Source organism: Vespula pensylvanica, chromosome 3, assembly GCF_014466175.1.
Source record: "Vespula pensylvanica isolate Volc-1 chromosome 3, ASM1446617v1, whole genome shotgun sequence".
Lineage (NCBI taxonomy): Eukaryota > Metazoa > Arthropoda > Insecta > Hymenoptera > Vespidae > Vespula > Vespula pensylvanica.
In genome coordinates this window covers 11,389,124-11,411,838 of record NC_057687.1, presented here as the reverse complement: position 1 = coordinate 11,411,838, position 22,715 = coordinate 11,389,124, and the positions used below count along the sequence as shown (strand labels likewise).

General features: G+C 41.7%; 1 protein-coding gene and 1 long non-coding RNA gene across 5 annotated transcripts in view; one reads left to right on the top strand and one right to left on the bottom strand.

The window, feature by feature from the left end:
- Nucleotides 1-22,715, bottom strand: part of LOC122628158 — a 74,716-nt gene that overhangs the window by 26,313 nt on the left and 25,688 nt on the right. The gene's annotated exons all lie outside the window — the stretch shown is intronic.
- LOC122628150 (netrin-1-like) overlaps nt 1-22,715 on the top strand; it is a 107,366-nt gene that overhangs the window by 60,821 nt on the left and 23,830 nt on the right. For all 4 annotated transcript variants that reach the window (XR_006326986.1, XR_006326985.1, XR_006326984.1 and 1 more), the window contains exon 3: nt 22,473-22,622. Coding sequence is in view for 1 of the 4 variants with exons in the window: in XM_043810104.1 (XP_043666039.1) it covers nt 22,473-22,622 (150 nt within the window). In the remaining 3 variants the exon portion in view is untranslated. The remainder of the gene's footprint in view (nt 1-22,472; nt 22,623-22,715) is intronic.

Below are 22,715 nucleotides of genomic sequence, written 5' to 3'. Positions count from 1 at the left end.
TCCTATGGGATCGGACGCGACCCGATCGAGACTATTTTCCTTTCAAACCTCGATGATAGAGTGGCGAGAACGCAGAGAAAGATCTCTCATGAATATTTATGCACGTTCACCGCCGTGGTCCATCGGTCCGCGATCGCTTTGATTAACTTCGATCCGATGCGTCGAAAGAAAATCCTACGTTCGATCGTAGACGCGTTCATACGTATGTATGTACGTACGTACGTACGTATGCATGCATGCGTGCATCTATCTATGTACGTATGTACGTATCTAGGTAACCATGTATGCGTCTGGGTTGCGTATAGGCGTCGTAACACCGACGCTTTTCCTTGGCACTCGAGGCGCGGCGAATCGTCGTGTACGGACAACCCGGTGTAAAAAAGGCTCTGTCATGAATATCTTCCTTCAAGGATGACTTATACTCGCAAATGCGCGTGTATGCCTTATTGCCTCGAAAACAGTCCTCGTCTGTTCTACGCTCGCTAAAGAGCATACAATCGATAATGCATCTGGATAGAATCAATCTCGAACAGAGAAGAAAGACCAAGACGTTCGACATTAGAAGAAAACTCATCGTACGTCCTCGAACGTACATTATTAACTATTTCGTTTCAATGACGGCCTTGTCCCAGCTTCGAAAGCATAATTAAAAGGTAAGCCTTCGAACGATTTCAAAAGTCCCGATTTCACTTGCTAACTCTTATGCCGTGCTTTCTCCTCGTATCGGTATAACCGATAAATAATTCTTTGAAGTCGACGAAAGAGAAAGAAATTCGGGAGGAACGTTTATCGGGGATCTATTTCATTGTGTTCGTTTTTCCTCGATATCGAGGTTAACGCAACCCAGAAATGCGTCGAAGATACGCGTATACGTTAAGCGCGTATTTTCTCCGACGCCCGTATTTTCCTCCGACTATACCCCCTTCCTCCTCCACGGCGTATATTCTCCCACCCAAGACCACCGTGAAAATAGTCGACGGTAAATTTAGATTTATAGAGGGATATCCGGGCGGGTGTTGGGTTTCAATTAAATATGATCGATGAAGAGACCCTTCTGGTCGACCGATGGAACTCTCGCTCTACTCGATTCCCCAGGGATCCGGGGCCGACATTAGCCTGCGAGTTGATCCGGGACGAGGAAAGAAGGATCGAATCCGAAACGATAAATATTTTCGCGAGCTCGTGATTCGTTCGGTCTTTATTTGTTTGTACGTGCATGCATAGGTACATACAACGCGTCGGCACGCTTTTTTTCACGCGGCTCGTATGTATCTCTCTCTCTCTCTCTCTCTCTACGTTCTACCATTTCCCCATGTTATCCTACGTTATCCTCGGTGAGACTATCGATATTATTTAAGGTGGCTTATAGCATGCACGGATAGCTCCGTCGAAGAGCGCCATTGTGTTTTGATTAGTTGCTGTCTGATTTAAAGCACCACTTCGCAACACCTGTTCCGATATTCAAGTACTACAAGCGGGATACGTGCACAACAAACTACTACACATTCCTTTCTCCTTTCTGAGAAATCATAAGCGTCATAAATCTACGCTCTGTATATGTGTCTTTAACCGCGGAGAAACCGGGTATATACGTCCTTTGTCTTGATTACGTGTAAAAATTCGATCCTGCGTCGTACATATTTATGTCTATATATATATCTTGTGCGTTCGTTTTTACGTTTGCCGTAAATAAAATTCTTTCTCTTCCTTTTTTTTTCTCCCGATAGCATTAAAGACATCGATCGATAACGAACGATTACGATCTCCGCACCTTTTCGAGCACCGATTTTAGACGCGCGTATTTTCTCTGGTCTCCTTACGTCAGAGATATTTCTGGCAAAATTTTTCTCACTCCCCCGAAGAAGATCGAAACTTTCCTACAATCTGGAGTGTATTTTCGAGTCGATCTCGTCCGCAGGCCTTACATTACCCGATATATTTCATTCCGAGATATTTACGATCTCTCTCTCTCTCTCTCTCTCTCTCTCTAACTCTCTAACTCTTACTCTTACTCTCTTGTAAGTCTACCAAGTTTAGGATTGAAAGTCGGGACGATATCCAGATGGCTCGGCTCGTAACGCGAGAAAACGGAGACACGAGTTCGCTGTATTTTCTATTATCGTGTAAACTTGCCCTGTAAAATTAACACCATCGAGAGAGTTTCCGCATTGTTCCGCTTTCACTTTGCTTTTCGTTACTCGTTAATATCCACGCTAACCGTACGGTTAAAATAAAAACTCGATCGATGTAACCTATGAAGTCTATCCGCAAATTTGTTTAGCCGAAGACGAACTCTCCTCGGATCCGTAAACTTCGACGGAGTAATCATGAGCGGAAAAATTACGAACGAAAGGTGGGTCGATTCGAACCGATTCGAACGTGAACAATGAGACGAGAGAAAATGCGTCAAAGACGTTAACAAAAAAAAAAAGAAGAAGAAAAACGAGAGACAGAAAGAGAGAGAATATATCGTTAGATCCCTTGAAATAAATTCTCGTTTTATTAAACATCGAGAATTAAATCGATATAATGACAAATTTGTCGAGCATTGGAATAGCGGAATTAACAGAGTCGTTTGCTGTTAAAACAGGAACGATTAATTCGTAAAAAAAAAAAAAAAAAAAAAAAAAACGCCAAAAAAGGAGAGAAAAGTTTTACTCGACGAGAGCTTTGCTCGAAAGATCGTCGAGAACCTTCCCTTTACCCCACCTGCTGCGAGACCGCTCGTAAAGTAACGATCGTACGAGCGAATTCGCTCGTAAATGTGGACAAATGGAAGGCTAAATGTGATATATCAATCGTCACCGATAGATAAATTCGATTATTAACAACGTGCAAGGGGGAAATCAACGACGCGCCTTTTGATTTCACGAGGGTGAAGATATCGCGTCGACGTTAGCGTTAGTTAATACCATTTCTTCCTTTTTTTCCTCTGTTTTATTTATTTCTTTCTTTTTTGGAATTTATTATTACCGATTAAATTTCATTCTTCGTTTCATTTTCTTCTTTCTCTCTCGTTTTTATTAATTCCGTCGAAATCTATCGAAATATTGAAACTAATTTATATTAAAACGATTTATTAAATTTGATATTCAAATAATTTATTACTGTTTTATAAATAAATGAATTTATTCATTGTTTCGTTGAATTCGTTATAAGAGAATAACGAAATAAATGGAAAGATCTTTCGTTTCTTTTTTCTAAAATTCGTTCTCGATATCTCTGGGAAATTGTTCGCGTATATACGTGCATGCGTGCATAAGGTACGCAGGCAATAAAGATATAAAAAAAAGTATAAATTCATGCGAACGCACGAGACATCGTTGCACTCTGACCCAACGTAAAACGTTCCCGTCGTTATCTCGAGAATAGAGACACGCGTTTAACGGACGGCGCTCATTAAGCTTACGCGCGATAATTTGCGTATCGTCGGGACGGCTCCGAAGGATATTTATGTCGTAGCCTTTACGTGGACACTCGGCGACCGATCGATCATCGACTAATGAGGACCCAAAGAGCAAAGTACTCTTACAAGCAATGAGAAATGAGAGGTAATTAGCATTCCTGTGGGAGGAGTTTACGAGGTTTCACGCTCGCGCGCCTTGTCCCGTCAAATTAAAACGTTTAATAAACACTCGAGATCTTTTCTGACACCGAACGAACATTCCAACTGTTGGTTTCAACATTGGAATTTGATTATTTCCAATCGAACCGATCTTCTTGTCTTCTCCCCCCTTTATACGTTTAACTCTTATCGTCGGAAATCTTTCCCGAAGAAAACTACGTTTCAACTCTGTTACTCGGTTCTTTATTCGGAAGAGACATCGGTAGAAGAAGGAGAATAAGTTCTTTTACGATAATAACGAAGGGAAAGAAAGTTTGAAGTAGAAGAAAGAAAAAAATATATATATGTATATATGTATGTATGTAGTGTGTATATATGTGTGTACACACACGCACGCGCGCACACACACACACACACACACACACACACACAAGCGATACGGCAAAGTGTATTAAAAATAAATGAAACGAGTCGGGAATACTGGAGTTCCTACTTCGTATAAACGACGGAGACTTTTAAAAATTCCGCAAAGTCCTTTTCTTACGCCCTGAAACACACTTTCTTTGACTTGTACACAACTCGAGGTACCATTTACAGTCGGTATATCTTCGATCGAATGGAGAATACGTGTTTCCTCGCCGCCTCCATGCGCGGTACACGCGCGACTCGAACGATTTGCGAACGGTGATAGCTAATGAAGGCAAATAGAAGAGAGAGAAAGAGAGAGAGAGAGAGAGAAAGAGAGACAAAAAGAGAGAAAGAGAGAAAGAAAGAAAGAGAAAGACAGAGAGGTGGTAGCGTTGTGTCGTCTACGGGCGCGAGTCAATTTCCGAGCACGATGTTCGAGAGCTCGTAAAAAGAATTTTAAAAGGCCACTTCGCCGTCTCCTAATTTGGATCATGGCTATCGCACGCCTCGATTATGGCGCGACCGTGATTAGCTCGGAAAAAGATAAAATTCTTGATTCCCTTGATAATTTCATATCTCATTATTTTTTCTTTTTCCTCTCATTTTTTCCCTTCCTTCTTTATCTCTTCTTCTTCTTCTTCTTCTTCTTTTTTTTTTATTTTCTTTCTTTTTTTTCTTGTTTTGCTATCTTCTCTCCCCTCGGAATTTCTTCGAAAATTGAAACGACGAGCTGTGAAAGAAGTTTCTCTTCTTCGTGGAAAATTATGATATCGAGCGCGATAAATTTCTGATACAAAGTATCCGTGTATTAATCGTTAATAATAGTTCGAAGGGACGGCTCGAAGCAAAAGGTTCTTCGGTTTATCTCCCGTAGGATGTCTCGGTCGTATATACGATCGAAGAGAAGGGCTCAGCTTCCCGAGAAAATGGCAAATGGGATTGTCAGAAATTCCAGATATCATCTCTATCTCCGATCCACTCGCCGATTTAGTTGATTTCACTTTCCCGTTTATCTTTTTCCCTCCTTTCTCCCTACAGACCTCTCTCCCGCCCTTTCTCTCTCTCTCTCTCTCTCTCTCTCTCTCTCTCTCTCTCTCTCTCTCTCTCTCTCTCTCTCTCTCTCTCTCTCCATCCCCATTTCGATTTCGATCGACTCGGCTATATTTTTGTCAGATGGCGAAACGTTTAATCGACAAATGCGAGATCGCTTTTAAATTCAAACGAATTTCAAATTGATCGTATAATCCGTCACGATCGCGACAGAAACGTGCGTGTATTAAACAAACGCGCAATTAAATACGTATTTTGTGTCGCCTTGGATCATTTATTAGAGTACAGTATAAAGAATGTAAATTAATAATGAAATAACGCGATACAACTGCATATGTGTGTGTGTGTGTGTGTGTGTGTGTATATGCGTATATATATATATATATATTATCCTAGTTCAACGATCGACTCATTCGTTGACAATCGCAATAACAAATTAATTAACTTCGTAGCTGGAGTTGTTGTCGAGTTTAATTTAGTCATCTAATTCTATTTAAATCTAAAACAAACCGAAAAAAATTAACGAAAGAATTTCGACTATATACGATCAGCGGGAGGCTCGTAAAATATTTAAACTGAAAACACGCATGCGAAATCAATCGAGGCCGCTAAACTTGTCCGCGGAACGAGCAAAGGATATCTCAAACATGGACTCTTTGAAAGCTCATAAGTCATAACGAGAAAAAGGGGGGAAAAAAGAAATTTGGAAAAAAAAGAAAAAGAAAAAGAGAAGGAAGGAGGAAGAAGAAGAAGAAGAAAACGACGATAAAAAAATGAAAAAAAGAGAAACGATCGAGACTTCGACGGTCTTCTCGAAAACCATGTTTCGCCGACAGGATAAAATCCTTCTCTACGCGTTTCCCGACGAAGAAATAATCTATAAAGAGATTACACGTAAGATCGCGGAATGGACGATAAATCACGATAAACCTTCGTGTAACGATTCCTCATTGCCAGACATTATATCCGCGGCGTGGAACTACCTGGCAACTTCGTAGATAACGATTCGAAATGTTAAAAGGAAGGAGAGAAACATTCGCAGCACCAATTACAGCAACGTATCGCGCGACGGGATACCTCACGTCCTTCCTCATCGTCGTCCTTTTATCCTTTTCCGACTCTGTGCTTCTCTATTTATTCTCTCCTTCTCTCTTTCTCTTTCTTACATGCATACACGTACGCACCCGCACACGCACGTTTCTCATTCTCGCACACGTTTACCCCAAGAGACCAAGAAAAATTTCCAACTCGCGTTGAAACTTTGTTTCTTTGATTCTCCTTAAGCGTTATATGTATATAGAGGCGCGTGCGCGTCTACCAGCCTCGATTTATCTTCGCAGAATCCAATTTCTGATTTCTGATTTCTGATTTCACCTTCTCGATTTCTTTCTCTCTCTCTCTCTCTCTCTCTTTCTCTTTCTTTCTCTTTCTTTCTCTCTGTTTCTGTCTGTCTATCTTTCTATCTCTCTCTCTCTCTCTCTCTTTCTCTCTTTTTCGTTCTCTCTCTTTCTCTCTTCTCTCTCGAAGAATCGAATCACAGGCAATCGTCTTGTCAAAGTCAAACGATGGAGTTCCACGAGAAAATTCGATTTCCAACTGAGAACATCACTGGAATAATTTTTCCATTCCAACTTTGACCCGTCAACCGAAACTCTGCCTTCGTATGTTTTTTCTCCTCTTTTCTTTCTCTTTTTCCTTTTTTTTTTTTTTTCTTTTTCTTTGTACTCCCATCTCTTTTTATCTCCTCGAGCTCGATTCCCCGAACTCTTTCGTAGTTATTTTTCGTGCATAATCGTGGTAACAAGAAAACTATTGAAAAGAGAGAAAAAGGGAAAACAAAAACGGAGAAGGAAAACAGAAAAAAAAAGGAAATGAAATATGAAAGAGAAAAAAGAAGAGACAGAAGAAGAAGAGGGAATAAATATAGACCTAAATAAATTCTGGGGAAATTCGTCGAGAGTCGAAGTTTAGTCGTTCGAGGGAGCTTAGAAAAAAGGGAAAGACAAACAGGTGTTTCTCGAGTCATTTCCGAGAAGAGACGATCGAGTTCGAGTACGAAGAGGTAGGTCAGGTCTCGGACTAAGAAAAGAACGAACGAACGAACGAACGAATGAATGAATGAACGAACGAACGAACGAACGAACGAACGAACGAACGAACGAACGAATGAATGAATGAATGAATGAACGAACAAGAGAAAGAGCAGACCAGAGCGAGGGACAGAGTGTGGAAGCCGAAATAAACGATCGGATTACTATCTCTTCGGAAGGTGAGTGCCTCTGTCTCTCTCTCTCTCTCTCTCTCTCTCTCTCTCTTTTTGAAATGAAGAAGAAAAGAAGAAACATTCGCGTGCGAGAGAGAGAGAGAGAGAGAGAGAAAGATAAAAGAGGGGGAAACGTCGGAGCTCTTTGCAGCTTTACATATGTAAATCCCCGAGTTTCGAGGCAAACAACGGTGGCGCTTTTAACCCCTTGAATACGAGCTCCGTTTTATCGTGTACGCTTACGGCGCACCTAAGGTGTCGTATGTACATATGCGGAACTAAAGAGGCGCATGGCCACTGGTACGAGAGGGATTGAACGTAGCTATGTTTGCGTAACCAAAAATGAGATCACGGTCTAGCTCCTCGCGAACAATGAGCGAACCGATCGTACCTGGAGTTTCTTGTTAATGATAATAATACAAAAAAAAAAAAAATGCAAAGAAAAAGAAGAGAAAAAAAGATTAAAAAAACGATGGAACGCTTATGGAATGTCTATCGCAAACAGTCAGTTCTTCGAATTTGGTAGAAAAGAGCGCAAAGGGCAAAGGTCATTGTACAGGAAGAAGCACGCGAACCTTTTTAAGGCCATTGACCAGAAGGCAGCAAGTCGACTCGTTCGAGTCGAGCGTACATCGCGCATTGCAATTGTTCGATTGTCCTGGCTCGTGCTTTTGCGTGCACTGTCCTTAATTCGCATCGTTTACGGTGACTCACTTTCGCCGTACTGGCTTCTACCGATCGCAGACGAACGTCACTCGTTGATGATCCGGCGCGATCCGGACCCACGACACTGTCCCAGACACCCTGCACTCGCACTCGTCTCTGTCCCTCACCTCCCCCCACCCCCATCCTCACCCCATACCCTGTTATCTCTTTCCTACGGTGATTGATCTTTGACTCTGCTCAACGTCGAGAGAAAATACGAATCTTCTTCCGGAAAAAAATGTCTTTGAAAAAGATTCTTCTTAGCTAAGAAAGAATGCACGATTACGACGGTGGCTCTCTTCATCTTTTTATGCGAATGATCGATGGATATTTTTGAAAAAATAAAAAAAAAAAAAAAGAAAGAAAGAAAGAAGAAAAAAGAAAAGGGGAGAACAAGAAAGAAAATTACATAAAGTTTATCGTCGTAAGTTGAGAGAGATAGAGGTGTGCATTTAGCACGTGCCCTCGCGTTTCTTCCGAAAGGGAAAAAATTTCGTGTCGCAAGAGACTCGAATAATAATCGTCGAAGAATCGACATCGTTATCTTACCGCCACATTCGATCGGTACTCATGTCTGGCTCATAGACGGAGTCCTTTCGAAGAACCGTTCGTTTAACGAGCGCGTTATCTCACCGAATCGACAATCGGCACGCGGTCTTTCAGTAACGAGAGGTCTTAACCTCCATCCGTCCGAGAGAATATCCGTCAGAAATGTCGTTCTCGATAAATGTCAAATGTAATCGCGGTTCTTGGCTAACTCTCTGTCCTCGCCGTTTGTCTCTATCTTCCTCGTGCGAAACGATTTTCTCTTCGATAAAATTCGAAATCGCTTCCCTCATATATATATATATATATATATATATATATATATATATATATATATACACACTATTGGAAACTTGGTTGGTTCCAGCGAAGATAAATCGAAGATAAATCCACCTCTTTTCCAAATCCTAAAAGAAAAGGAAACGTAAGTACTTGCTTGCTTGCTTATTTGCTTATTTACTTACTTACTTACTTACTTTAGACATTCCTTACGGCGTGAGCAAAGCGAACAGATGAAAGATCGTAGAGAAGTAATAGGAAGCTCGCAAACAAGCTAAGAAGTAAACGCTTTACGTAGAGCAGGTACGACCAACGAGAGGAACGAGCATGTGTGTGGCGAGATTCCACGGCGTGGAATCGAGCGCATAATGTGTCGGTGTCGCGCTTCTATACGGCAGCCAACGGGCGGCTCTCCTCGCGCGAGCCTGTTTACATAAGTTGGCCCAGTCTCTCTCTCTCTCTCTCTCTCTCTATCTATCTATCTATCTATCTGTCTATCCATCTCTCTTTCTCGTTCATACGTACGAACACACATGCTCGTGGTCGTGCAGTCGCTACAGGTGGGTCCCTCTACAGCTACGTAATACACATAGAAGTGCTTCGGAGTCGAGGAGAAGAGAAGAACCTGTTCCTTCGAGTCCACCCGGTATGCCAGGACGCGTGTATCTTGCGGGGGTCATCTACGAAAGTACGCACACATCCACGGTGCCCATAAGTACGGCACACGCGATCGACAGAGGCGTACGACACTCGAAAACCCGAGATTCTATGCTCGCTCGAGTGGACGGACGATCCAAAGAAAAGAAAAAAATATCGAAAGAGGTAGAAGAAGGAGAAGAAGAAACGAAGAAGAAGGGTGAAGAAGAGAAGAGGACACTACGTTCTTAGCTACGTTCTTGGAGAAGATTATTCTCGGCGAGGTGCCGATGTTAACCGATACAATGTGGCGTGAAAATTTCTAACTCGGCTCCTCGGTTTGCTCAGGGGACAGACTTCTCGGATAAATTTGATACCTTGTCGATCTTTACCACGTGATTTTATCTTTAAAAAGAAAAAGAAAAAGAAAAAGAAAAAGAAATGTTATACATCGATGTAAACGAAGTTATCCTTGGAAAAAATTATTTTTGGTTTCCTTTTTTTAAAATGGATTGCGTTGAATGAGACAGATGAATAGGAGAATCGATATGGTAAGCGAGCTATAGGAAGAATAAACGGAAAGCAGCAACTTGTGTCGGCCCCAGGAAAAGCGTAGTACTTTGAAGGTGGTTTATGCGAATAACAGGCTTCCCGTATCTCCATTAAATATTCACCAAGAGTGAATCCTCTTGAAAAGAAGCACGAGGAGGAAGAGGAGAGACCATGGAGAGAAAGAAAAGAAAGAAAGGAAGGGTCGGCATTTAACTTTTCGACGAGACTTTTTAAACGAACCGTTCAATATTCCTACCATGAATTAGAAAAAACATTGAATCGTTCTCTCTCGCTCTCTTCCTCACATAATCGAACTACGAAAAATACCGACGTTCGACCGAGAATTTTCCGAGAAAATTTGTGCGTCCGCAAGAAATTCGAACAATCGGGTCGAACTCTCGGGCTCGTTTAACAGAACGAATTTCGATACGTGGCGCCTAGGAAAAGCTCGGCGACATATTTAACGAGGCGGATGTCGCATACCTAAGCGTAAAGATATCACAACTAAAAGACTTTCGAACTGGAGCAACCAAGCGGACATTCGGCCATCTTTTACGACTACTTTATCTCGAGAGATTTCACGAGCCGACACCACATTACCACGAAGTTTACAGTCGCGTTCACACCGCGAGTCATGCTCGCTTTTACGAGCTCTTCCGCGTCGAATCGTCATCGTCGGTGGTCTATCTTCGGGAATATTAAGGAAATCCTACCGGCTCTATCTCGAACGCAAACTTACGAGATATTCTAACTTTAAAACTACTCGACTCGACTCGACTCGACTCGGCTCGGTTCGGCTCGTTTCATTGCCATCTCGAATCAACGTGTAATCCTTTCTAAAGAAGAGAATTTCTTTAGAAAAAAAGAAATTAAAAAAAAAAAAAAGAAACGAATCTCGTACTCGGACGAATGAAATCTTTGAATAGAAATTCTTATTAAGAGCTTTGAAAGTTCGATGGAAAAAATGATTACATCGACGCGATCGATGATCGCACGAATGGTCCCACGCGATGTTTTCTTTATTTCGATGGATGGTCTTCTACCGTACATTTTTTCGTCACGTACGATATCGATAGAGACTGTGATAAAGAAAAAAGAGAGAAGAAAGAAAGGACGTTTCAACGCGATTCGATCAACGTTCCATACACAAAGGGCTAAAAATGTAGTCGACGAGCGTGAGAGTTATCTCAAAAAAACGTGATCGCGTGAGAAAGAAAAAGATAGAGAGATAGTTATGAATGCGAATTTCTTCGCAGTCGAAACGACTGATTACGAGGGATACGGAAAAGCAGGAGCCAGGCTTGGAAGGATCTAAATCGGGGAGGAGGGGTTCTTGGTGGACATTTCGTGACAGGAATACGAGCTGAGCTTTCGCAAGCGTGTCTCGAATCGGACTTACAGCTTTTCGTCCGTCGTCACTGACGACGACGACGACGACGACGACGACGACGACGACGAGGATGACGACGACGACGAACTCAAAAAACTCGATACGCTGCTAGTTCGCCTGAATACGAAACGAGTATTCCTCGCGAGAGGAACTTTTCTACCGTCACCTGTACAATTTCTATCTCTTTAGAGAAAAACTCGAATTAACTTTGTACTTTCTTCTTTTTTTGCTTTCTTTCTATTTTCCTTTCTTTTCTTTCCATTCTTTTCTTCCTTTTCTTCTTTTCATTTTTTCTAGTCAGAAAATGAAGGATCCCGATTCATTGTAAAATTTATTTCATGGAAAAAGATATAGCTGCTATTGCGAAGTTAATCGTAAGAGAGATTCGTTATATTATATTATATTATATTATTTTGTGAATTAAGAGATTGCAATTAATTATATCTTGTAGAGAGATCGAATTGAAAAATTTAGATCGATAGAAATCTATCGTCGATCATTTTTCGACTCATTTTTCATCGTGTTTTATATATTCCATCGTTTGTATGTGCGAGAGAGAGAGAGAGAGAGAGAGAGAGAGAGAGAGAGAGAGAGGAAGGGTCTGAGAAATATTTGGCGAGAAAATTCGGCTGGCAAATGAGCCGTGAGAATTCTTCGAGGCTACGGCGCCAGAGAGAGCTTATCTTTCGCCATTGGCTCGGCTTCGTCGATCGGAAAGGAATTTATTCGGTGACGGTGGGTAGGTAGAAAATAATCCCAACCGTCGAATGTGTTCCCATAACGAGAAGAAAAAAATGTATGTGTTTGTATATATATATATATATATATATATATATATATACGTTGCGTATACATATATGTATATCGAGTACGTAAGATTGAATCCTCCAACTCGTTTTCTCTACCGATATTGCCAAAGTTCAAGACATCCAAAAGATTTTGCCATTTTTTTTTTCTGGACGACTTGAAACGAATCAAAAGATCTCAAGCGGGATCTAGATTACGTCCCGACGTAAGATCCAGTGAAATATCAATTTGTGTGGAAAGCCAAGAAGAATTCGTTCGAACAAAGAAACTTACCCTCTCCGTAAAAAACTGATCGATAGAGAGAGAGAGAGAGATGGTTTCTCGTAGAATTCTTTTATTCTTTTCGACCAAGAGAAGACACCTTTAACCCACTACTCGTTTTCATCGAGCTAACCGAGAAAGAACGAAACGCCTTAGAATGGGTTTTCGTGAGCCTAGTCCGATGACTAGAAGGACCAAAGCTCGCTAGAGAAACAACCACTTTGATCTCGATCTTCGACGGCAAGCGGAACGACGTGGAAAACGTGTCCAGGTCTCGATCCGGAGTTCTTTGATCCGCCCTTTCGAAACTGTCGAACCATCCGTCCACGTTTCTCCGATCAAAGGGAGACCCTTCTATTTTCCTACCCTCCTCCCAACCCCATTTTCGTTTTCTTTTTTCGTATTTCTTTCTTTTTTTATTCTGTTTCTTCTTCTTCTTTTTCTTCTTCTTTTTATTCGCGGGGAGTACGAAAAAGAAAAGAAAATTCTTTGATAAGCGAAGAGGCTAAAAGTTTTTAGAAATACTAAAGAGAGAGAGAGAGAGAGAGAGAGAGAGAGAAGAGTAGGAGTGGGAGTAGGAGAGGGAGAAGAGAAACAAGAAGGGGGAACTGTTCGGGCTTCGATGGATCGACTTTATCGAACAACCCACACCCTACGTACTCGAGGGAAATCAGGCTGATAATCCGATTAATAAATTAGTTGGCGTCCACACGCGGGCCGCGCGTGTTCCAATCGCTGTTCGCGATTTAATCGACTATTTCTCATTGTCCTCTCTATCTCTCTCTCTCTCTCTCTCTCTCTCTTCACTCGGTGACTCGGTCGATTCGCTTTATCCTCGACTATGGAAAATCAAGGCAAATAATCCTATGATTAAATTCCTTGGTTATTAGATATTTTACTTGCTTATGATTGAACTCGTTGAAAATATTTACAAAATATATAAATATATATATATATATATTTATTTATTTATAAGGATTTCATTACCAACGAGTAAATGAAAAATGTCGAGAATACCAACGAGTCACGAAATAAGAAAACGTTCATTGGCGAGATGGCAAGGTTATCTCGCGCGATTATGAGACTCGCTTCGTGGAATCCTCTTTCCAAGCTTCTTCTTTTCTTCCTCGTTATTTCTCCCAGATTCCCAAGTTCAGGGACCGGATGTTGTTGATGCACGGCAATATGTCGAAAGCAAGGGTACCAGGATACTTCGAGGCCGAGGGAGAACGTGGGCAGGAGGCGATCGTCAAACCCACTAACCATGAGCAAGAAAAAAAACGAAGAGTGGAGCTACCCGCTGCGTTGAGAAACAAGTGGGCGAATTTCGGCATGCAAATCGCTTCCAAATCTACCCGAGAATCCTCTTTCAACTGAAGAAGAAGAAGAAGAAGAAGAAGAAGAAGAAGAAGAAACGAGCGTCTACTTTGATACACACACGCGACTCGTTCACCTTTCTTTCTTTCGTGAAAAGAAGAAGGTGAAATCGTGCCAAAACGAAAATGAAAGTACATATTTGCGAGAAGAACGAGCTACGCTCTCGTTTCTCTCTCTCTCTCTCTTTGTTTTTATTTTTTTTTATTTTTTAACTCGCTCTTCTGTGTGTGTGTGTTATTTTTCTTTCTTTTTTTCTTCTACACAATCGATTATTATTCAGCGCGATATATATATTTACTGGGTATTAAACGTCGATCCTTTCTGCGGTAGCGCGTAAAACCAAATACCACGCTCGGCTAACTTTGGTTAATAAAACTTTCTGTTCGGTTTTGAACATTCGCTTGAAAATCGCTGAAAACAACGAGGTTTTCGTCGAATGGATTCTCTCGTTATTTTGTATACTAAATATACACATATATATATATATATATATATATATATATATACATACATGTGTGTGTGTGTGTATACACATATATACGTACGAATATAGCCAACGATTTTTCGCGTGCTCCGTTTCTACCCTCTTCTCGTTCCCGTTCACTTTGAATTTTTCACAGACGAAAGCTTTGATTTTTGAGAAAGCTAGCCCGAGATCGTACATCCCTTTGTTTTTCCTCTATCTTCCTATTTTTTTCCATCCCTTCTTTCAATCTTCGGCCCATCCTCGTATCTATCGTTGCATCTCGCATGAACTCGCATAACAATGGAGCCGCGTAGATGGATATCGTTCGATCGAGGACGTTCCGTGAAATTAGGTTAATGGATCCTCGATAGATAAATAAGTCAACGAGCAAGCAGCTGTTTCGTTTAGAATCGTATCGTCGTTCTCGCGGCTTAATAAATCATCCTTCTCGAAAATCTACAAAACGATTCAGACGCGTGAAATTCTGGCTTGCAGAAAGTAACGAGAAAACGTGAAAGAAAAACGAGACACAGAAAGAAAGACAGAGAGAGAGAGAGAGAGAGAGAGAGAGAGAGAGAGAGAGAGAGAATGAGAGGGAATAAGAGGAAAGGAGGGAGAAAGAGGGAAGGAAAACAAGACTTTAACGAGGGAAAACAGAATGTTAGACGTCCGGTTTTGGACCTTTTTCCTGGCAGTTAACGCTCGCAATTAGTCGGCAAAGTTCGGAGATAGTCCGTATATTTTTGGGTTCGCTAAACGAACCGGAAGCGTCTAATAAATTGCACCCGTTAAACAGACGTCGACAGAATAATTGCGTGGAAACGTAGGCCAGGAGACTTGTCCAAGAGGAAGAAACACGGTTTAGCGTGATGAAGTCGAGTACACTCGAGAGTACCATCTTCTCCTCGAGGGTGGATTTACTTATTCCGTCGTTGCTCGCTCGCGAAAAATCTCTCCTTTATTACTTCTTCATCTTTTTGGCTCTTCTCTATCGAACGCTGAAAAGAAAGAGATAGAAAAGAGAACTTTCGGCCTTCGTAAATGTTTATGTTCGTCTTGATAAAAAAAGGGAAAATCGAAGGAATGTAAATTCACGAATCGCCAACGATTATTCGTTTTACGATTACGATCTTTAACTGCAGCTCGAGCTCCAAGTATTACAGACGGCTCCTTCGTAATCCGACGCTCATTTTCGTCCTATTATAAAATTCTAATTAGTCGTTCGGGATTTATACCGGTTGTAAAAGGGCGTCCGTTCTCCATAAAGATCTCTATCTGACCACCCATCTCAGAATCTATTTAACAACCTTCCGAGAGACCTCCTCTAACCATAGAACGAGAGAGAGAGAGAGAGGGGGGAGAGAGAGAGAGAGAGAGAGAAAGCTTCGAAGGAAAAAGGGCCACGATGAATCCAACTATGTCGTTGGAAGTTCTTGAAATAAAGAAGCGGCTAAGTTAATCGGATTACGAGCGTTGAATTAAACGAGTGAATCTGATTTATCGTCATCTCGAGATCGAGATAACAATGCTCGGCCAAGTAGGTATTCTTTAACGCTTTTTCCTACTTTAAGTACTTTCAAAGTTAAACGCCAACAACGCGTTACGAGCTTTTTCACCGTTCGAGAAAAGTTTCGATGTTCGATCGGGAGAACGAGCCGATTAATTCGACATTCCTTTCTTTTCATGAATGAAAGGAGAGAAAAGTGGCTCGCGAAGGGATTATTTTGAAAACGCGACCTTTTTCAACGTCGCCGCGATGGGAAGAGAAAGAGGTAGGAAAAGAAACCTCGCAAGGTCAGCTTGACTCTCCCCGATAATCCGCTTAAACCTTCTTAACAATTTCACGTATGTATACGAATATAAATATACGTGCGTTACTTCTCGAGACTCGATCCGGTAAGTCGAATTTATGAATGCCTTTTTTCGAGGACTACATTCAGAACGACTACATAGAGCACCACCATCGGCGACGCAGCCAATACCACTGTTATCCACCCTCAATTTCCTCCGCGACACCTCGCACGAAACGTCTTCGAAATCCAATTCGACGATTCTACGCCTACGACTACCGCATTACTCCCACGTACGATTTTCGGCCGAATCGTCGAGTTTTCTCGGCCTTTTTCGCGCCGGTAAATACGATTTACGACGGATCCCGATCTCTCAAGAGGTGAGCCACTCCGCGCACCGATACCTTCTAACTTCTAATCCAGCTTACGTTGGACTTCCAAATAATCCAGTTCGAAAGTTTTGTTACGATCGGCCGATCATCCCAACTAACTCTGTTTCGAAAAAGCTTTTCCTCGATCAAGATTTACATTAATCCTCGAACTTTGCCACGAGACAGAGTCTCCCTTTCCATATTTCCTTTTACGTTTTTAATAGATCTATTTTCTTACGAGACGAGATAAGAACGAAAGCATGTAACGAGCTAAACGTTCCTGTCTCTCTCTCTCTCTCTCTCTCTCTCTCTCTCTCTCTTAGAGTTACGAGACGCGACAACGCTCGAATCTTGTCGTCGTCGGTTCAAAACCCTTCTTCTAACGGATAATTACCGCTGCAATTTCGCATTTTCCAAGCAACTCTTGTTCGCTCTACGATGCGATACAGCCGTCGGATATAACCGTCGTCTCCGTAGTTTTATCATTAAATAGTAATAACGTCGGCGTGTGGCGAGTTACACGGGAAGTAACGCGGAAGGAAGAGAACTTGGAAGTAGAGAAAGAGAGAGAGAGAGAGAGAGAGAGAGAGGGAGAGAGAGAGAGAGAGAGAGAGAGCAACGACCTAGAAGGCTTTCGAGAGGCTCTTCTCTCGTGTTTTGCCAGGGATGTACTCGCCTTGCGAAACGCGATCATAATTAAACGCTTTTCAACGTGGCCCCTGCAAAAAATACAAGCGTGCATAAGTGTGCAAAGAGGAACGTATCGCTGCAAAGTTTTTAGTCGAAACTTTTTAGCTCCTTTCTTTCCAACAAACGTTCCAAATATTTCAAAAAGAAACAAAAAAAAAAAGCAAAGACTCCGTTCTCCTCCCAATTCGTTTATCTTTCAAATCGAACGATCGAAGAACTTTTAGCATATCGTGGATCGTGTCTGTTCTCTCCCTCTCTCTCCCTCTCTCTCTCTCTCTCTCTCTCTCTCTCTCTCTGTCTCTCTCTATAGATGCACAAAATAACAATAACAGAGAGCAAAGCGATCGTACGATATCCTTTGAAGTCGCAAGCCTCGATATCGTCTCTTTGAGAGAAAGGAGAAAGAGAGTTACAAGGATACGATGCTCGAGATGCACGATCTTATCGATCGGCGATGAGATAAGACTGTACGATCGTTGGATCGAGGCACAGCATCAGGGAGCACGTTCAAGGTCTGCAAGATGCTTCTTTCTTTCTTTCTTTCTTTCTTTCTTTCTTTCTTTGCTTTCTTTCTTTCCTTCTTTTTTTATCTCTTCTCTGCAGAAGAACGCGTCAACAGGAGCAAAACGAAGGTGACGGCCACTCTCGCGTCTCCACGCTCTTGAATTAATCTCTTAAGAGAGAAAGAGAGAGAGAGAGAGAGAGAGAGAGAGAGAGAGAGAGAGAGAGAGAGAGAGAGAGAGAGAGATTATTGCCGAAAGAATGAAGGATGATAGTCTACTCTCTCTCTCTCTCTCTCTCTCCTCTCTTTCTCTCTTTCTCTCTTGAAAGACGATATCTCGAAACTCGTATCGTAAAAAGGATGGATCTCCGCAAATCACGTTCCTTCTTCGGAAAATTAAAAAATGGCCGTCCTTTAATGAATTCTCCTCTCCTTGAAGCATTTCAAACAAGAAGAACTTTACTCTTGGGACGTTCACCGGCAAAATGTCAGCTGCAAAGAAGTCACTTTGTTCTTCTTCAAACGAGAATAAGCGTTCGTCGTTTACACTTCCGCGGAACGGATTAATCTCCGTTAGAGACGAGCCTTTGAGAAGAAAAAGAAAAAGGAAAACGATCGGTTCACGCTTCCACGATGTCTAGTGTCGTGAGTAAGTAAATAGGTACTCACTTACTTACTCACTTACTCGCTTACTTACCTAAGAAGGAAGATCTTCACGAGAGACAAAGCAAGAAGCAAAGAACAAATGGAAAGTCCTGTTCGATTCGAGAATCAATATAAATAAAAAATACATCTGATCGTTTGGGAATGTACATACGTACTGACATTTATCTTTCGAATGAAAGAAAATGAAACGACGATAAATAAAGGTTCTTGGATCGAGTTTCCGTTCGTGTTGCTCTCTCTCTCTCTCTCTCTCTCTCTCTCTCTCTCTCGCAGCAGACACAAATACACACGAGTTCTTTACAAAAGAGACGATACTTAACGATTCTAAAAATCGATGTCTCGTATCTCTCGCACGATGTACCGAAGTAGAGGAAGGCGTGCAGGTAAAATGTAAAACGAGCGTGATTTACGAGTCACACTCGTGCTTTCTTCCTCTTCCATTCCCCTTTTCTCCTTGTGAGGTTTCATCTCTCTCTCTCTCTCTCTCTCCCTCTCTCTCTCTCTTTTTCTCGTGGGTGTCTCTGGAAGTCATGTTTATATTAGTCGGCAATAAGTGACACGTCGGTATGCCCTCTCATTTTACAGGCGTAAACATGAATTACGGTGGCCGGTCGTGCTTCCTAAGAACATCCTCGGTCCCGATCGTTTTCCCTCTATCCAAACGCGAACAAACAGACGTTCGAGTAATTTGAACACCCTCAAATCTCCCCAAAGTACCTTAGTTGCTGAATATACGATATCCCAAAACGGACTATCCTCGTTAAGCAAATCCCAAAACGTACTCGAGTTTATCATTCTCGTTTCCAACGTCCGAGTAGTCTAGTCTCGAATGACTCTGAAACAATTACAATTCTTCTCTTTTTTTCTTTTTCTTTTTTTTTCTTTTTTTTTTTTTTTTTTTTTAATTAGATCGGATTTACCGGGAATAGGATCGTTCTTTCACAATTTTCCTAGCTCATTAACTTTTCGTCCTTAACGATCCTTCATAGTAGCGTCTAATTTTCTTACATAGAAGTAGGCTAATACGGAGTTTCGCTTTCGCAATTCAAAGTCCTGTTATTCCGTTACCGGCAGCTTACCTCTGGACGACAATAAATCCCGCTAGGGAGTGCTCTTAATCTTGGATTAAATTTCCTGCGAAAATTGCGCAATCATCGAATTTTTCTATCTGTCTCTTTCTCTATTTCTCTCTCTCTCTCTCTCTCTCTCTCTCTCTCTCTCTCTCTCTCTCTCTCTCTCTGGCTATCTCCTTTCTTCTCTTCTCAGCGATTAGCAATTAACCGATAAGGTTGACTTCTTTTTCACAGTCGATTCGCACGCAAATTAGTCAGCGTTAAAATACCATAGATATAAAAGGAACATATTTATGAACCCTCTTAAACACGCCAATTATAGCCGATAAACTGGATCTAATCTTGTCCTAATACGGAATTACGGTGTTTAACCGGATTCCTTCGAATATAGACATCTCTTATCGATACGATCGTGTTCTACAGGGAGTTTCAGTTAACCCTGAACGCTTTAGATCTTTCTAAGGTCGAAGAAATGTTCTAAAATTAAAATGAGAAACGAAGATAATCGTGGAACCTTCGAGATAGCTTATTGTTCCAAGATTAATACGAGCCGTACATACGATCCGACGATGCAAGACGATTAGCTCTTAATACCCTGGTCCAGGGAATCGTACCAGCGATACGGGAGGTCAGGACACGCTTATTGCTTCTCGATCCACGTTCATTAAATCGATGTTATTAAGTGTGATTAGAGATAGATGACCGGATCGTTTACGGACGGTTCAAGGATTTCTTCGTTCGTTTTCTTCGTCTAAAACTAACACGCGAAGAAAATTGACACGAAAAGATTTAAATGTATAATCGTATAGATATATACATATATATATGAAATAAGCTTATCGTCTTTCTCGCTTTATTCGCGACGTTTAAGACCGTCGTTCCACTTTCGACGCCTAAATCGCGCGTTTATAACGGTTCTTCGATACCAACTTCGCTACGACAGAGAAATCGTCCAGCCAAGTGCTCGTTATCGTCCGATTCGTTACCATTGAATTTTCTTTATGCGACTGCGAATGAAACGATTCGAAAAGATGAAAGCGATTCGATTGCTACCGCGAACAAAGAGCGAAAAATCATTTCGAGTTTCCTCTTAAGAATACTTCGAATACTTTTCGAACATTTTCCGTGGCATCGCGACCTTTTCTGTCGCAACGCTATCCCGTTCGTCCTGGAAGATCCTTGAAAAATGTCGTTGCATAAAACGATGCTGACATTGATCCATCTCTACGTACGATTCGTACGTATGATTTACGACAGATCATCTCTGTCCTTTTCTAATTCCCTTTTTCATAATATAACTCGCCCTCTCAAAAATTAGTTGCATTGATATCCGTCATCTCTTGGATTATAGTTCTCACCGTCAGTGAAAATTCGTAAGCGACAGAGGTTAATTGTGATTCGTACGTCATAAATCACGAGCGTTCAAATTATCATTGCCGTCGTTGGACCTTCTCGAACGCCCGGAGCGAGAGAATCCTCCCTCCCTCCCCCCCTACCCCACCCTATTCCATCCCATACTCTCTCTCTCTCTCTCTCTCTCTCTCTCTCTTTCGCTCGGTCTATCTCTCTCCATGTAAAACGGGACGTGATCCGACCGATTATTCGTGTCACTTTGACGTCGTAGGACAGCGTCGGCGATTAAGAATTATATGAGCCCGTTGAATCGTGTCTCCTCCCCGCTTAATTTTCGGTCCCGCCTTCGTCGGAACGAAACCTTCGTCGTAATTTATAAACCCGAAACGACTGGAAAGTCGGACCGAAAGAAAGAATCTCGCGATTCAAACTCAAACTTTTATTATTTCAACTTAACGATCGATAGGATAAAAGTGACAAAACGAAATACAAACAATAAGTAAATTCGTCATTTCGGTTCGAACATTTCGGAGCGGAGCGAGTTACGCGTTTTATCAAGGAAAGAGACGATCAATTAAGCCGTATCTTTGTCATTTAACTTTACCATTGTCCCCTGATGAGGGTATACAAATTATCCAATGTCTCCGAATGAATGCACGACTGCCTATTTATCAACTTTCTTCCATCCGCCTCTATCTTCGTTTTCTTCTCTCTCTTTTTCTCTCTCTCTCTCTCTATCTCTCTATCTCTCTCTCTCCATCTCTGTCTTCGACGAAGCACAGCTTTCTCCGAGACATCTCGCGTCTCTGATGGCGATCCATTCATCGAGAGACGGCTGATTGATTTCATAAATCCCACACGAAGTGGCTCGGTTTCTACGCGTGTAAGATCCATCGCGAAGAAGCCATAAAGTTTTTCCTTGCGTAACAGCCGAGAGACGTCTCTCCGTGTAGAGAATTCGGATAAGATTGGAATGCACGTTCGAGATTTAAAAGGTCTCGCTTCGATCGAGCACGTGCGCGCACTTTGTGCAATCTCCTTCTCTTTCTCTCTCTTTCTCTCTCGTACCGGTATATAAGTATAAAATATTTTCTGTTATTTCACGAGCACGCGCGCATTTCATAAATCTTCGGGGCCAACGAAAATGGAGCTGTACATCAACACCGTGCGTGAAATAAATCGGAGTACGCGGCGAACGTTCCACGGGAAAATATCTATCGGACGCATAAATTCTTCGTCGAGGTCGATGCGTCTGTATCGTTCGGCTATCGAAAAACAATCTTTCATCGTCCTGAGAAATGGTGAGATCTAAAGGTAAACGACGAAATTTAGTAGTAAAGCGACGACGATTCGTTCCCCTTTGTCTACGATCTACGAGGTATTCCGGTTAAGTCCGTAGAAAAGTTTTATTAATAAATAAAATTAGTCGTCGAATTAATTAAACGATCCTCGAACTAACAAAGTTGTCGGACTTTCTTTTTGAGACGAATGATCGAGAAGATTCTTTTCTTCTTCTTCTCTTTTTTTTTCTCTTTTCCTTTGGTTTGCCTCTTACTAAATTCGTCGGAGAAAGGTGACCAACTAATTCCCTATATTAATCATTGATCCATGTCGTATCTTACGACGAATCTTTTCCTTCGTGTTTACGTAGAAAAAAAAAAAAAAAAAAGAGCTAACGTACCTGAACTAACACTTTCGTTTGTGGCATGCCGTGTGTTACAGCGTGCGACTGCCACCCGATCGGAGCTTCTGGAAAGACCTGTAACCAGAACACCGGTCAGTGTCCCTGTAAGGACGGTGTAACCGGTACTACTTGTAACAGATGTGCCAGAGGATACCAGCAGAGCAGATCGCACATTGCTCCTTGCATCAGTAAGTATTACACGGTTCTTTTCTAAAACCGTCCTGCATTACATCCTCATTTTTTTTCTTTCCTGCGTTCGTGTAAAAAAGAAAAAAAAAAAC